This window comes from Halichoerus grypus, chromosome 7, assembly GCF_964656455.1.
Source record: "Halichoerus grypus chromosome 7, mHalGry1.hap1.1, whole genome shotgun sequence".
Classification (NCBI taxonomy): domain Eukaryota; kingdom Metazoa; phylum Chordata; class Mammalia; order Carnivora; family Phocidae; genus Halichoerus; species Halichoerus grypus.
In genome coordinates, this window is record NC_135718.1 from 8,865,610 (window position 1) to 8,881,317 (window position 15,708).

The 15,708-nt window shown below is 54.3% G+C and overlaps 1 protein-coding gene across 1 annotated transcript; it reads right to left on the bottom strand.

The window, feature by feature from the left end:
* Positions 1 to 3,826: 3,826 nt before the first annotated feature.
* Positions 3,827 to 5,521, bottom strand: HMX3 (H6 family homeobox 3). The gene is made up of 2 exons (XM_036074940.2): positions 5,122 to 5,521; positions 3,827 to 4,500 (listed from the first exon to the last, which is right to left on the bottom strand). The coding sequence occupies exons 1-2, from the start codon at positions 5,519 to 5,521 to the stop codon at positions 3,827 to 3,829; spliced, it is 1,074 nt and encodes a 357-aa protein (XP_035930833.1).
* Between the last annotated feature and the right edge of the window lie 10,187 nt (positions 5,522 to 15,708).

Below are 15,708 nucleotides of genomic sequence, written 5' to 3' on the forward strand. Positions count from 1 at the left end.
TGTGTGTGTGTGTGTGTGTGTGTGTGTGTGTGTGGTGTGTGGTGTTTATGTCACACGTGAGTGGACCCTATGTGTGGTTTGCTGGTGTGTCTATTTGGATGATGCAGGAAGGATTTAGCCAGAAAGACCTGTCATTTGCACTGACTTGAAGATTAATAGGGGGTGCAGATAGGGAAGGATCTGAAGTTAAGGTAGGTGGAAAGAAACTTAGGTTCTATGATGGGAGGGAAAGGAAGGTGGATGTATAAAATCTGGGGTGTTGGTCCACTGTCCTAGGGTAGGGGACAGGGGCTGACATCCCACAATGGAATGTCCTGGAGGAATTGCATAGAGGCACCCTCACCCCTTCAGATAGCCAGCCCCCTCTGCTGTATGGTTCCAACAGCCCCTGGCAATCCCTGTGGAGGTGGGGGTGGGGAAGGGCATTCTTTGTAGGGGAAGATGACCCCAACCAGCTCTTGGGATGTGACAGTCCCACTGAGAGGTTTCTTGGGCTCTCCTGACACCAAGACCTCAGAAAGCCCTGCAGTAGAGCCTAGGATGCTTCCTTGTGAGCGGTGATGCTTGGTGCCCCCACACTCAGGCTCAATTATTTCTCTTGCATTGTGAGAAATACTACCACCCCCACCAGAGAGGAGGGAAGTGGAAGTTTCCCGCCTGGGCCAGCTTCTAGGCTCACACAGCCGCCAGTCCCTGGAGGCCTGGCGCCACCCTTCTCCCCTAGGGCAGGCACCGTGGCTCCACGGAGAAACATACCGGTGCAGGGCAGTGGGGCTCCCCAATAGGAGGGAAAGGGAGGCCTCGGGGAGCAGGACAAAGAATAAACTGTGTGTGGGGGGAACCAGTTATTTCTTGACTTTGTATAGACTGGGTCAGTCAAGAACCGTTTTCTAGAATCCAAACACAAATAAAGAAGTATTTTCTCAGCGTTTGATAGCATCATGTTCTGGCTGTAAAATCTAAGGACATGTTTGCTATTGCAACATTATTTTTAATGAGCTGTTATTGGCCTGTCCCACAGTTAGTATTGCCAACAGTAAAAGGCATCACTATGTTTGCAGGTAACACAAGGAACAACATATTTTGACCCCGAATTTCTGTTTATTTTTCATTTACGACACATGCCCTCGTTTTTATTCCAAACCACAGGGAAATAAAGGGAGATCTATCTTCACTGAGGTTCAGGCTAAAATTGTGCCATAAATACGCATGCCAGTTTATTTGGGGGCAGTTTCCCATCAATAGAAAACGATACTCAACATTTCAGCCATAGTAGACTCAACCGTGTCGATTGGGTTTAGGGAACCTAGCAAAGCACTGAGAGAGGGAATGGGAGCGCGTGCAGGCGCTCCCCAGCGGACGCGCCGGGCCGTGTGCTCTTCGGTATCTTCACGGTCTACAGGTTCTTCATCTCCCCCTTCTGGCTCCCCAGCTTCGAACTTGCCCTGCCAGGAGTTGGGCGTACAGACCCCATGCTCTAAGGCAGGCAGCCAGGCGGTTGGCAAGGAGGGCCCAAGCACCTCCTTCCGCCGGCCGACTCGCGCTTCCCAGCGGCTCCCGGCGCCCCGCGCCTCCGCAGGCTGCCCACCAAGCGCATGGGAACCTCCACCGCTGCGCTTCCAGGCATGGGCCAGACAGGGACAGCAGACCAGAGAGGCCGCCCTGGAGGTGGTGGGCACCGGTGGACAGAAAAGGGCCTGGCTGGGAGGAGACAACGTCCTCTCAGTGGCTGCTGCCACAGTCTGGTGGTCTCTGTTCCCTGGCACTCGACACACCGGGACCGCGCCCCTACCCAAGCCGCGCCGAGAGCCATAGTTCCTCAAGGCCTGTGGATGCTTCCCGGTCCGGGAGCTGGTTGGCCTCCCTGGGTCTGCCCTCTCTCGATCTGGCTTCTCCCAGCGACATTCCGCGACCCGCCTCTGGCCACGGCTAAACGCTAAGTTCACTCCCTTTCTGCCCCCGACCCTAGATGCCACAGAGCCCAGCTCACTCCAGGCCCGCTGACGAGCGCCCCGAAATGTCCTGCCCAGAAGCTCGCGGCTCTTGAAGGAACCGTGGCCTGGGAACGGAATGCGAGGCTGCAGCACTACGTTCGGAAATTTATCCGCCATCACTCAGCTCGCGGCTGCCGCTTCGCTCAATTTCTCAAACTAGATAAGCTTAGGTTCTCGCCCCTTCCGCCCCGCATTCTCCCCTGAGCGCAGGGCTTTGCAAGCCGCAAAAGACACTGGGGAGAGAGCAGCCCTGGTCGCGAACAAAGCCGCCTCTGTCTCTGCGGCGTCCTGGATTATGGGCATGTGCGTCCAGGTCGGACTCGGCGAGCGAGCGCAAAGGAGGCCAGAGAGCGAGGCAGAAAAGAGTTTCAGAGACACCTGCTCTGCGGAAAATCGTCCGAAGTTACACACTCTGGCAACACGAAAGGCTTCACTTTTCTTTTCTTTTTAATTAATTCAATTTCACGACAACATTAAATGTAACAATATTTTGTGGGCTTTTTTCTCTTTTTCTTAAAAAGGGTCTGAACCCGGGCAGTGACGAGGGAGATGGGGGGTGGGGAGAACGACAAGCTATCGCAGAACAACAGGTGTAGCCAACACCGACAGAAAGAAAACAGATTGGGTGGCAGAGCGAGGAGCCCTGTGGAGTTGAGGGTGAACTTTACAAGAAATCTGTACATATATCAAATAAGTTAAAATTCTCCTAAATTGATTGTCCTTCACTTAAAGCGCTCCAGTATGCCTGCCTATCTTACTCCTTTGAGCTGCTACCTATCCTTGTTTCTTTCCTCCCCCCCTTCCCTCTTCTTAATTTTCTCCTCCCAAACGAATGACCAGGATTACACAGTGAAAACGTCTGCTTCTCTCCGTGGAGAAAGAGGCAGGGCTCTCAGGAAATTTTGTACAATATTGCACAGGTCAAAAGTACAACAGTTACTGCAGAACAAAAAGGGGGAGAGGATAAAAGACAGATTTTTTTTTTAATATTGAAATCACGCTCTCAAAACAGGGAACAAAGCAATAATAGTAATAATAATAATTTACCAACAAATGAAATCCCCAAAATAAATGCTACTAATAAATAAGACCACTCACACCGGGCCAGATGTGGAGTTGTTTCAATAATCAGAAGTCTAATTTGGGGCTGTCTTGTCTTTTCCTTTTAAACGCTTAGAGAATTCTTCAGTCACAAAGCAGGACAGATGAAGAGGTCAACCGCGACACACCTCTGCGGGAAAAGCGGCCTGAGTCGGGGTTCCTACCAGAGGCTTCTCAGATTCTGAAAATTGGGGAGGATAGCTAGGGCTGGAGAGGGAGAACCACACTCAGAAATCCAGGAATAAAAGTAGGATAATGTGAATTATCTCCTTCACTCTCTCTCTCTCTGGACTTCTGAAAATAGTTCTATAGAAAATGAATAAACTAGAGGAGTTTAGGTTTTTGCGGCTTATTTCTCTTCTATAAAAATAAAACCAAAAAGCCACAGCGCAATGCAAATTTGGGGGGAGGGGGGAAGAGTTGCACCTTTTACAAAAGCTTTCAGACGAAGTATTTGACCCGGGAATTTTGTCTTTTCCCTGCTCTTTCTTAAGAGAACCAAAACCAAAAGTAAGAGGGGAAGCGCCTCAAATCCGTTAGGGGTGAATTGCACGAAAATGCGTTGCAAATACTTACAAAACGCTACCGATTGGGGGAGGGGAGGCCGGGGCGGCGCGCCGAAGCCCCGGTTCCCGAAGGCCGCTGGACGTCTTGGCGCCCTCGGCCCGGCCCAGTCTCCTCCGGGATCTGGGAAGGCGGCCGGGCGCTCCCTCCCCCTCCCCTGTCGGACCTCAGACGGGCCGTAGCAGCGGCACAGATGAGACCACCGGGTGCGAATAGTACACGGGGTGCGGGAAGGTGAGCAGCGGCTGGCTGACAGGCACCGGGGCCCCCGCGGCCGCGGCCGCGGCGCCCTCGGCCGCCGAGTTCTCGTGGTAGAGGATGGGCACCCGCACGATGCGCTGCGCCGCGGCGTGGCTCAGGTTAGCCGCCTCCAGCTCGGCCGCCAGCTGCCGCTTCCACTTGTTGCGGCGGTTCTGGAACCAGATCTTGACCTGCGTCTCGGTGAGGTGCAGCGACGCAGCCAGGCCGGCGCGCTCCGAGCTGCTCAGGTAGCGCTTCATGTCGAAAGTGGACTCGAGCTGGAAGACCTGGCTGCGCGAGAAGACCGTGCGCGTCTTCTTTTTGCGGCACGCGGGCTTCTTCTCGGGGCTTTCGGCGCCCTTCTTCCAGTCCTCCGCGCCCGGCGTCGCCCCCGCCGCCCCCACGCTCGCCCCGGCTGCTCCCGCCGCTGCCTCGCCCTCCTTCTTGCTTTCCTCCGAGTCGCTCTCCTCCAAAATGATCTCGTCCGGGCTCTTGGAGTCCAGCTCTTTGTGGTCGGGGTCGGCTTTGAGCAGTGGCTCGGGGGAGTCGCGATCTGTTCCCGAGGCGGGGGAGGAGTCCCGCAGGAGCGCCTTCTCCGAAGCTGGGGAGAGACAGACAGACGGACGCACACACACGCACACGGACACAGCCTTCAGCGAGGCCTGGCGCCTGGGGGCCGAAGGCTCGATCTTCACTGGCCTCTGGGCCCCAGGCCTCGAGGCCTCAGCGTTCCCACGGGCCTCCTTCCTGGCTGGGCCAGGGTGGGGACTCCGCGTCCTGGGATCCCCTTCCTCCCGAGGGCAGGCGAGAGACCCGGACGGTGGCAGAGCGGCCACTTCCTTTCTTTCCCTCAGATCTCCCGCCAGGGGCCCACGGAGAGATTCGCCTCTGGCCTGGGCCTACCGGGTCAGTGCCTCCATCCAGGCCCGGTCCCCGGTCCCAGCCGGCCGAAGCCTCCCCATTCATACCCCAGGCCACTTTTCCCGGGAAGCGCCGCGCCCCGGGCTCCAATCCCACCTCCTTTTCTCACCAAGTGGGATTGGATTCCCGGGCAGCGCAACCGAGCGCGCGGGCAGTAGATACAAGCCAGGGGCCGGAGGAAGTTGGCCAAACAGCGGGTTGGAGGGCTCGGGGGTCTCAGGGTTGAGATGGGAGGCGGCGCGGGACGGGCATGGTACTGGCGCGCGGGGAGGACAACGAAAGTTCAAAGAGAGGTCGGTACCTTCAGGTCGCGAGAGGTGGCCGCCGGCGGGGGTCAAGGTGTAGGGGTACCACCAGGCCGGGGAGCGCTCCAGGTAGTGCGCGGGCAGGGCAAACCTCTGCGCCGGGATCTCAAAGCGGGGGAAAGCCAGGTCGCCCACCTGCGAGAGCGCGAAGCCCGCGGCGCCCTCCAGAGCCCCCTTGGCCGCAGCGGCGGCGGCAGCGGCAGCGGCGGCGGCGGCGGAGGCCGGCGCGAAGAGCGTCCGTGGGGGCGGCTGCGGCTTAGGGGGCGGCCGGTGGTGGTCTCCGTTGAGCAGGTTCTTGATGGAGAACGGGGACTCCTTGGGCGCGGGAGGTGGGGGCGGCGGCGGCGGGGGCTGCGCGCTAGCGGTGCCAGGGGCGTCCGGCCCGGGCTCCGGCATGGTCCCCTCTCCTCCGGGTCCCGGGGAGGGAGGGATCGGGACAGGCGGGCGGCCGGGCGAGCAGGCGGGCAGCCGGAAATCAGACCATAAACGGAACTCAACTACGGGGCGCAAAGTCGGGGGCCGCCCCGGGCGCAAATCCAGCGGCGCGAGGGCGGGGTGAGGACCCGGCCGGGGTGGGCTCGCATGTGGGAGGGGTGCTGAGGGGCGGGGAGCGGCCCAGCCGCGGCACAGAGGGAGCGAGGCGGCTCGGCGGCGGCTGCAGCTCCCGGGGAGGAGGCGGCAGGAGCAGTCCCCGGCTTGGGGCTGCGTCAATCCGGCGCCGGATGCTAATGATGAAATCAAAATGTCATCCAAGTTAAATGCGGGGAGTATACGGCGATTGGGCGCGTACAATGGCAAATGGGATTAGGCAGGCGAAGGCGCAGCCGAGCCCGGGCCCCGCAGCCGCCTCCGCCACCGCCCCCTCCTCGCCTTCGCTCGGATTTTGGCGCTTTGGCTTCGGGCTATAAGAGCCTGCCTGTTATTGGCTTTATATAGTCCAATTAGGCAGCAAATGAGGACAAGCCTATTAGCACAAAAGGATATTGGCTCCCGCTAAAGAGGCACTCGGAGCGTTCCGGCGAGCGCAGGAGGCGAGCGAGGGACGCAGAGCCGGCGGCGCTCCCGGCCGGAGCGCACTGACAGCCAAGGCGCCGGGAGCCCGCGCCTTCCTCTCCCCCCTGCAGTTCGGGGACCCGCTTCCAGCCGCCAGGCCTGCGGGAGGGGGAAGGGGCGGGCCTGGCCCGCCCGGGTCACCTCAGGGTTATCCGCGCTCGCAGCTGCCGATCCCCCGCCCCCAGGGGTTTGGCAGGGTCCCGCCGCCCCCACGCTGCTGGAGAGCCACGCAGCCCCGGCCCAGGAGGCAGGACGCAACCTCCCGCCCGCGGCGAAGTCAGCACTTTCCTACCCTTTGGGGTCCGGCGGCCTCAGCATGTTCCCCAAAGCCTGCTAAGGGCGCGGCCACGAAGAGGGGGATTTAGGTTCCCGTCTAATCGATAGGAAGGGACTCGGGGTGTAAGTACTTGCACTGCGTCAGCGGGCCAGAATCAGCGTGGCCTTGGCCTTTGGCCCTGGGAAACCGAAGAGTGAGTCTTTCCTCTGGAGCAGGAGTGGGTGTGCGTCTCGGCGCACCCGCGTGTGCGCGCAAAACGGGCTAACGCCCACGCGTCACTTGCTGGGGCTGCTAAGGCAGCAGCGTCGCGGCACCGACGGCTACGCTCAGAAGGGCGCTCTTCTCGGGCCGGCTCGCGGCCCCGAACACAGCGAAGACAGCACTTTCTCCTGGGAAGTCTCTCCTGCCAGCGTTTGGAGCTGCCTAAAGCTTTCAGAGTGGCAAGGAGAACCGAAGGCACAGCGGCGGGACCTTCCTCGGCGGTGGCCCGTGGCAGCGGCACGGCAGCATGTCCCCCAGGGCTGCCAAGTCCCTAGAGAACCCTGCTGGGCCTCTGAGGGACAGCTGGGCGGAAGGTCACTCTACTCTCTCGGCTTTAAAAAGCAACTCCCCAGGTTGCACAAGAAGCCCATAAGGCAGGCATTTAAGACTCTAGATTTAAGCATCACATAACGTAGGATTGCTTGTGGGGTCCCTTCCCGAGAGACAGCTCCCTGGTCAGAGTAAGGCGGCAAAGTGGCCATCACTCTTGTCCACCCATTGTGAACTTCCATACACCCAAGGTCTTTTCATGGCCCCTTCGCTTCCCCATTGACTTTTTTTCCCCGGTTAGATCCATCCCTCCGCTAAGTCAAGGCTGTCCTGCATTGGCAGGTGCAACCGCTTCGGTTCCCCAGTAGAGAAGTGGGTATGTATTATTTTCTGATCCTGGTCTTCAGACCGTCCCCTTCCCCCCCCCCAAATCTCGATGGGCGCATTTAATGCTTCTTTCAGCAAACATTCATCTACAGTAGTGAACCCTGTTTTTGCTTTGGGAACCTGGAAGCATTGTAAATGGTGCTTCCATAAACAATCATTATTTTCATTATTATTACTCCCTTGAGTTTGTACAGAGCTTTAATGGAATGCAAAACGCCAAAGCCTCCGAAATCTGAGTTTGAAATCAATCACCGCCCTGAGACGCAAGCAGGGTGGGTCTCACACTTGGGTTTTATAGATGGAACAGGTCTCCCGGAGAGGAGACTGGGCCAAGGTCATCCAATCGGTGCTGGACACCCAGAAGTCATTTTCTCCTCAATTCAGAAATAGCTCGATGCGCGCCGGTCTACGCAGGTTGGGTGGGCTCAGCCGGGACCCGCCTGCCACGCGGCGGAGGCTGTGAGAGAGAGGCCCCTGCGTGTGTTCGCGCGTGCTGTGGGAGCTCTCCTATCCCGAGCGGACGCGTGCGAAGTTGGCTAAACTTCTGACTCGTGGACACCGCCTTTAAACTGAGACAAGCAGAAAAGCTGCTCATTTCCCGGGAAAAAGCAGCAGCCGGCAGACGTCGCTGCAAAGTTCTGGCTGGGGAAGTGGGTTTTTGGCTGATCCGCAAATTGAGGACTAGACCCAGATGGCAAGGGGTTCAGGCTGGCGGGAGAGGAGTCCCGGACAGCCGCCCCCGCCCCCGGTGGCGCCGCTACCCGAACCTCACTCTCTCTTGTCTTCCCAAGTTCTCCCGGTGTCTCCCCTCCCAGGGGGCGCGCAGGTGCGCTGGCGTGCGTGCGTGTGGGTGTGTGTGTGTGTTGACCAGAAAGAGGAGTTTCTCGGGTGTCAGCACCCTCGGCCCATACGCTGAGTTTCAGGGATGCTGGGCTTCCTGCACAGCGTAAATCTTTCCTTTCCGCTGCGAGAAAGCTCGTGGTTGTGGGGCCACTGGCGCGGACACAGCCCTTTACTCGCCCTCTGGCAAGGGGTGTGGCTTCTGCTTACTCACGCCCAGGACTCCATTCCACGGCAGGCAAACAGCGCCCTCTATGGGACATCGTCTAAACCAAACCTGCAGGCTCGGCGGGAGAAACCACAGTCCCGGCGAAAAGCATTTAAAAGCCATCGCTGTTTTACCCTTCCGGGCCAGGCTGGAGAACAAAAGCATTTTTTCTCTGGGTTCCTGAAGAAGCAGAGACTGAAGTCGATTGCAGATCACTGCTGATCTTTACCTGGCCACCATAGGAAGTGGTCTCACCTGCCTCCCACCCTCCTCTCCTCTTTTCCTGCCTCTGTTCTAGGGCCCATTTTCTGTTCCTGCTAGTAACTGATCCCTGAGGTGCCCATCCTGACTGCAGGCTCGATGAGAGCCCCTGGAAGGGCCAGTGGTGCTCAGTAAGCACTTGTGTTCATGTCTGAATGCCTGAGTGAATGAGTGAATGAATGACTGAGTGAATTCACAGTTCCCATTTCAGAGGATTTGTCCAGTTGATTATGGTTCTTCAGGTAGCCTGATCCTATCCAATAGCATTTTTCAAAAAATTTAATGAGAACCCGAGGTCCTTTGGTAACACGTTTTACAAAATCTAAAGGAGCCCCAGGGATGGGACTACTGGAGGGGACGTTCACAGGCTGATCCTGGGTAGATGGGTTGTTTAGAACGGGGTCTCTGCAGCACAGTGGGACAAGGGCAGAGGGGGCCTGGAGAATGCTAGTAAATTAGCACCCAACTTTTACAAAAGAGAATGAGGCCTGGCAAAGGAGTGTTTAGAATGGTGTTCTCACCTGCCTCCCTGTCCATCCCCCCTCCCATGACCACCACACATACAAAACAGCTGTACACATGCACACTTACAAGTCAGTAAGTAGTGAGCTCTACCAGGGGAGGGGAGCATTTCCATATTCTTCAGAACTTCACCTGCTTTCCTCCACAGGGTCCTCCTTGGATGTACAGCTTCCTGGGAGAGCCCACCTGCTTACCCATGGAGTGGGGAGGGTCTGCTCAGACTTTTAGCCAAGGCTGCCAAGCTCCCAGGCATGGAGGCTCCCCACACAGCGGGCACAGGCCCTGACGACCACACTTTATCACTTAACTCTTCTCACCAAGCAGGTCCTTGATTTGCAGGCAGAATGGATAAAAGTCTGGAGTTACGATCTTGGGGAAACTGTGCCCCAGCCTGCATGTGTTTTGGCCCCCTTTACCGGAAAGTTCTCTCATCTGTTCCAGGGCTGCCAGGAATGCTGCCAAAGACCCCTCCCTTTGGCTAACGATTGTGACTCCGAGATGGGTCACATCTGCATCCTGAGTCAAGTATAATTTCCTTAGAGTGACTGAATGTCTAGTCCTTTCCCAAGAGTTAAGGGTGATAATTACAGGGACGTAATATCAGCTAACAGTCATTGAGTCCCCACTATATGGCTGGCAGGCACTATAACCTGGGGAGGTGGGTGCTATTATTATTCCTCTTTGACAGATAAGGCAACTGAGACACAGAGTGTGACAAAGGCAAGGCAGAGAGAGTCCTAAAGGATAACGAGCCTCAGGGCGTTGTTATAAGGACAGTGCAGGCATTACAGCAAGGGCTATGTAAGCGATGGCTCTCTCTGGTCGATGGTATCCTTTACTCAGTTTTTAGGATGAGCCCGGAATGGGCCAGAAATCCATTCCTATGGGGTTTCTCCAAGAAAGCTAGAAGTCTTACAAGGGAGAGATACCCCCAGGAATTGATGCCTTGCCTCAAGGGGGCCTTACTCTGCTATCAAGGAGCAAGCTAGCTGTCCCATCCCTGACCCCCTTTCTCTTCTTAGTTCCCTTGTCTTCTTAAAAAAGCCTTTCTCATGATCACAGGGTCCTGGGATCAAGCCCCACATCGGGCTCCCTGCTCAGCAGGGAGTCTGCTTCTCCCTCCACCTCTCCCTCCACCCCCGCACTTGTGCTCTCTCTCTCTCTCTCAAGTAAATAAATAAAATCTTTAAAAAAAAAGCCTCTCTCCCCAAACAATAATTTCTCACATGTTCTCATTAGGGGAAAACAAATGCTTTGTGTGTGTGTGTGTGTGTGTGTGTGTGTGTGCATTTTGCTTTGCCATATCCTACTATTTGTAAGTGTCTGGATATTTTGTGGGCTCCAGCTAATAATTTGCTGTGACCTTTGACAAGACTCTGAACTTCTCTGTGTCCCAGCCTCTCTATCTGAAAAGCAATGGGGCGCACCAAAATGACTCTATTAGGAAAACAAGGCAGGGCACCCCTTGTGTCTTAGAGGAAGATACTCATTGTAGAAAAGGCTTCACAAGCTATCAGACCCCACCCTTGGGTCTTCCCCACTCCCCGGTCTGGCCCTCAGAACACTCACGCTCTCCACACCTCTGCTCGGGGTGGGGGTGGGGAGGCTGCCATCCCTGACGTTGCATAAGGCCCCACTGTGGACACAGCCACTGTTATTTGGTTTCTCCCACATTGCTGAGACAGGCTGGGATTTCCAAAGCAAGTCTCGACAGATACTAAGAATATCACCATAATGTTTCCAGTCAATGTTTGTTGAGTACCTAATATGAGCCAGACTCTGTTCTAGGTACTTGAGATGCCTCAGTGACCAAAACAAAGCTCCCTGCCCTTGGGGAGCTTACATTCTAGTAGGGGGAGTAAGTAAATCATAATATGTTAGGGGATGATAACTATCATGGGAAAAACTTAAAGGGGAACAGGGCACTGAGGTGGGGGGGGGGTTGTAGCGTCAAGTCAGGCGGTCAGATGAGGCTGCCTGAGAAGGAAGGGTTTAAGCAGAGACTCTGAGGAGGTGAGGTATTAGGCTGAATGTTCCAAACAGAAGGAGGTGCTTAAGGGCTCGAGGCAGAAGGAGGCCTGTTATGTTCGAGGAGCTGCACGGTGGTGTGACCAAAGGCAACGTAGAAGGTGAGTTGGGAGACGTCAGAGTTGCTGAACACATGGGCCTCTGGAGGTCTTCGTAGGAATTTTGTCTTTATTCTGAGCAAAATAGGAGGACCACCACAGAGTTGTAGGTTTTAAAAAATCAGCTTTTGGGGCACCTGGGTGGCTCAGTGGGTGAAGCATCTGATTTGATTTCAGCTCAGGTCATGATCTTAGGGTAGTGAGATTGAGCCCCATGTCAGGCTCCACACTGGGCATGGAACTTGGTTAAGAATCTCTCTCTCACCCTCTCCCTCTCCGCCCCCCACAAATCAACTTTTTTGTGCGCAAAGAAATGCACACATTCTAAGAATATGGTTAGATGAACTTTGACAAACAAATTCAGTCTGGTGGTATGGTGTGGTCAGGGGAGGCTTCCTGGAGGAGGTGTTCGACTACAGTCTATGTTATCAGGTAGAGAAGAGAAAAGGACAAAGAGGCAGAGGACACAGCCAGGACATGGCCATAGAGGTTGGAAAAGGGCTTCGCGTGCTGGGCAGGGAGCACAGAAGGCTGGAGGGGCAGGCTGACACGTGACCAGGGACGCTGTTTCCCTTTCATGGGCCCTTGACTTCCTGCATCAAAATCAATAAGACTCTGCCAAACCCAGCGAATCACATGGTGGTGGTGAGTCGGGGGCTCAGGATTCTGCCATTTCTGTTTGCTGGGGTAGGCAGACTTCTTGAATGATCTGTGTTTTCATTTCCTAGGGCTGCTCTAAGAGAGGGCCACAAACTAGGGAGCTCCAGAAATGTATTCTTTCACGATTCTGGAGCCTATAAATGTGAAATCGGGGAGTTGGCGGAACCATGCTACCTGTGAGGTTCTAGAGAAGAATCTGTTCTGGGGAGGAATGCCTCTCTCCTAGCGCCTGGTGGCATCAGGCAGTCCTTGTCTTTCCTTCATCTGTAGCTTTATAGCTCTAATTTCTGCCTCTGTTTTTACATGGCCGTCTTCCCCCTCCGTGTGTCCCTGTGTCTTTTTACATGGTCTTATTAGGACAACAGTCCTTGGATTTAGGGCCCACTCTAACCCGGTATCATCTAATTTAACTTGATTTATATCTTACACCTGCAAAGACCTTATTTCCAAATAAGGTCACATTCACAAGTACTGGGAGTTAGGACTCCAACATCTATATTTTGGGGGGACACCACAGCCCCCAGTGATCCCTGACTCTTAGCATTCACGACCTTGTGTGATGCCCTCTCCCTGAGTGTGCGCTGGGCCTAGTAACTTGATTCTAACCAAGAGAAGACAGCGAAGATGAAGAATGTCACTTCCATGAATAGGTAACCTCTGTCTTATCAACTAACTAAATCTATTGCCTTCTCAGCTTACATGCTTTGATGAACGAAGGGCAGCCTCTTGAAGAGGTAGGCAATGGGGAGCCATGGAAGGATTTTCAACAGGAAGCAAGAGGATATGATCAGGTTTAAGTTCTGGAAAGGTCACTTGAATAAGTTGAAGGATTTGTCAGAAAAGGAAGGGACAGAAAGCTGGGAAGTCCAGGATCAAGGTACCAGCGGATTTGGTGTCTGGTGAGAGCCCTCTTCTTTGTTGGCAGAAGGCACATTCTTGCTGTGCCCTCCTGTGGCAGACAGAGGCCTCATGGCCATTATGAGGCTTCGTTCTAATTACCTCCCCACAGACCCATCTCCAAATACAATCACACTGGGGATTAGGGCCTTAACACATGAATTTGGGGTGGGGGAGGAGGACACAACTCAGTCCAGAGCAACAAGGAAGCAAGGATCCAGATAGAGTCAGAGCTGAGGTACCACAGAGATCCTGGTGCTCCCAGATCTCTCCAGATCACCCTGGCCAGGCCTCAGATGTGCTGCATTCTGAAAAGCACTTTCTCACCTGGCCTCCCACGTCTTCTTCGTGACTCTGTGGTCAAGGGTATTTATTACTCCCTCTTAGAAAATAAAACAAAAATACCAAGTCTCAGGAAAGTTGACAATTTGCCTTCCTCTTCCTCATCTGCTTTGCTGAGCCTTTACCCTTTCTGACAACTTGGCTCGAATCTGTTCATTTGAAGTCAGTACCAGGCCCTCAGCTGCTGAGAGTCATGCCAGATTGAGCTAAGGTCTTCATGCAGGGCTCAGAGTTTTTCCATGCCGTCATAAAAGAAAATTCTCTCCTCTCGTTGTAATTATAATGGGCCTGAGAGGGAATGGGAATTCAGCTGGGAACTGGGGAGCAGCATGGAACAAGTGGTTTAGAATCTAAAGCAAGGCAGACCTTACTTTCATCCCAACCTGGCTCCTTCTGGGCTGCACAGATTTTGGCAATCTGTCTGCTTCCCTGTCACTTTGGTCTCCTCATCTGGATGGTGGCCATGACAGTGCCCACTTCTTGGACAGCTGTGGGGCTGAGGTGAGGTCATGAGTGAGGAGTGCTTGGCGTGGAATCAGGCTCGTCCCTGCTTTGTAAATGGTAGCTGATCAAATGTTGGGGGTGTGGACGGAGGGCTGGAGGGAGGTGACAGGTGCATTAGTCCCTGCAGGATGCTACAACAAAAATACCATAAACTAGGGGAGCTTAGACAGCAAATATTTGTCTCTCACGGTTCCAGAGGCTGGAAGTTTGAGATCAGAGTGTCAGCCTGGCTGGGTTCTAGTGAGACCCTGTTACTGGCTTACGGACAGCTGTGTCTCTGTTGTATCCTCACATGGCAGAGAAAGAAATCTCTCTCATTTCATGCCTCTTACAAGGGCATTATCCCATTCATGAGGGTTCCTCCCTGATGACCTGGTCACCTCCTGGAGGCCCCACCTCCAAAGACCATCACCTTGGAGGTTAGGGCTTTGACATATGGACTTGGGTGTGGAGGGGACACAAATAGTCCGTAACAGGGGGGGTGCTTGGAGCCTGGATCTGAGTCAGTCCTGGGTGTCACTGACCTCCTGGGTGGTGTGGCTGAGTCATCTCTTCTCCGTACTGCTCAATTGTCCCTGTTTCCTCATCCACAAAGTGAAGGGTTGCACTAGACAGATCCAGCTCAAACTGTGATTTTGCTGTGTCCTTTTCTCACTGAGAAACTCCAGCAGATTAGACACAATTGAAAAAGAAGAACATTCCCACACTCGCTGTCCACAACTGACCTTTGACAAGGCTGGTTCTCTCAGAAATGCCAGCCAGAAGGTAGTCATCCCCGGACACGAGTTTGCCCCAATTTTCTCCATAAATAGGAAGTCCTAAAGTAACTCCAGCCCTGGAGATTCCTCCCTGAAAGGTGTCAGCATTTTCTAAAACTCTGAAAGGGTTGTAATGATTGATCAGATAAACTGTTTCCCCTGAAGTATGCAGGATATTGTGATTTGTGCAATTTGCATGCTGACACTCCTGGGGGTGTATGTTGTTCTTCTGCAACGTGGGGTGTCTAGAATGCTGAAAAATCGAATTCAACTTAGCAAACATGTATTAAGCAACTACCGTGTGTCCGGCCCCCTTAAAGGGGCACAGGTTTGATCAGAATGTGGTCTCTGCCCTCTGGGAACTTACTGTCTAAGGCAGGAAACAGATAGGGGTCACAACTAGCTATAAAGTTAAGTTGGGACAGGATGAGTGTCACCACAGACATAGAGAGAAAGCAGCAGGTGACATCTGAGAAACTGGAGGTGAATTCTGAAGAGGGGGCCCTGGGGCAGCTGTCTTGGAAAGTCTTATGGTGAAGGGGAGGAGAGGAAGGTGGCATGGAAGCTGGATCTTTAAGGTGGAGGGGATTTCAACAAGCATGGATGGGAGGGGGTAGAGGGCATTCCAGGGAGAGAGGGCAGCATGAGCAGAGACCCAGACACTTGCAGATGGAGGATGGGGTTGTCCCATCTGTGGTGCGTGGGAGCAAGAGTTTGCTGTAAAGGCAGATTGGGTCCACGTCATGAGAATCCTAATGCCCAGCTAGAGGGCTGGGATATTCTTGTAGCAGTGGGGAGCCAGAGAAGGTTTTGGAGCAAGGGCATGGTAGGACTGAAGCTATAGCTCATGAAGAGAAATCTGCCATCAGAGTGAGGCTGGGTGGGAGCAGGGAGAGTCTGGTGGCTGGGAGACCAGGCAGGAGGTTGTGGCTACAGTTCGGGAGATAGATTATGAGGGTCTGAACAGGGAGATGGCTATGGGGATGGAAAGCGACCTGACTTGAGATTCATCAAGAAGGCAGAGCCACAGGACCTGCTAACTAATTATACACAGAAGTCAGGGAGAGGGAAGAGCTGAACGTGCTTGAGAGAGCAGCATCCAGGAGGATGGTCGTAAATTACTGAACTTCCACAATTCTCAGACACTATCAATCTTAAAATACACCATCAATTTCATAACAGCCTTTTAGGTTAAAAAAAAAAAAAGCATGAATTCA

Coding starts and splice junctions, on each gene's coding strand:
- HMX3 (XM_036074940.2), bottom strand. CDS start 5,521: ATGCCGGAGCCCGGGCCGGACGCCCCTGGCACCGCTAGCGCGCAGCCC. Junction 4,501..5,121: donor CCACCTCTCGCGACCTGAAG/GTACCGACCTCT, acceptor GTCTCTCCCCAG/CTTCGGAGAAGGCGCTCCTG.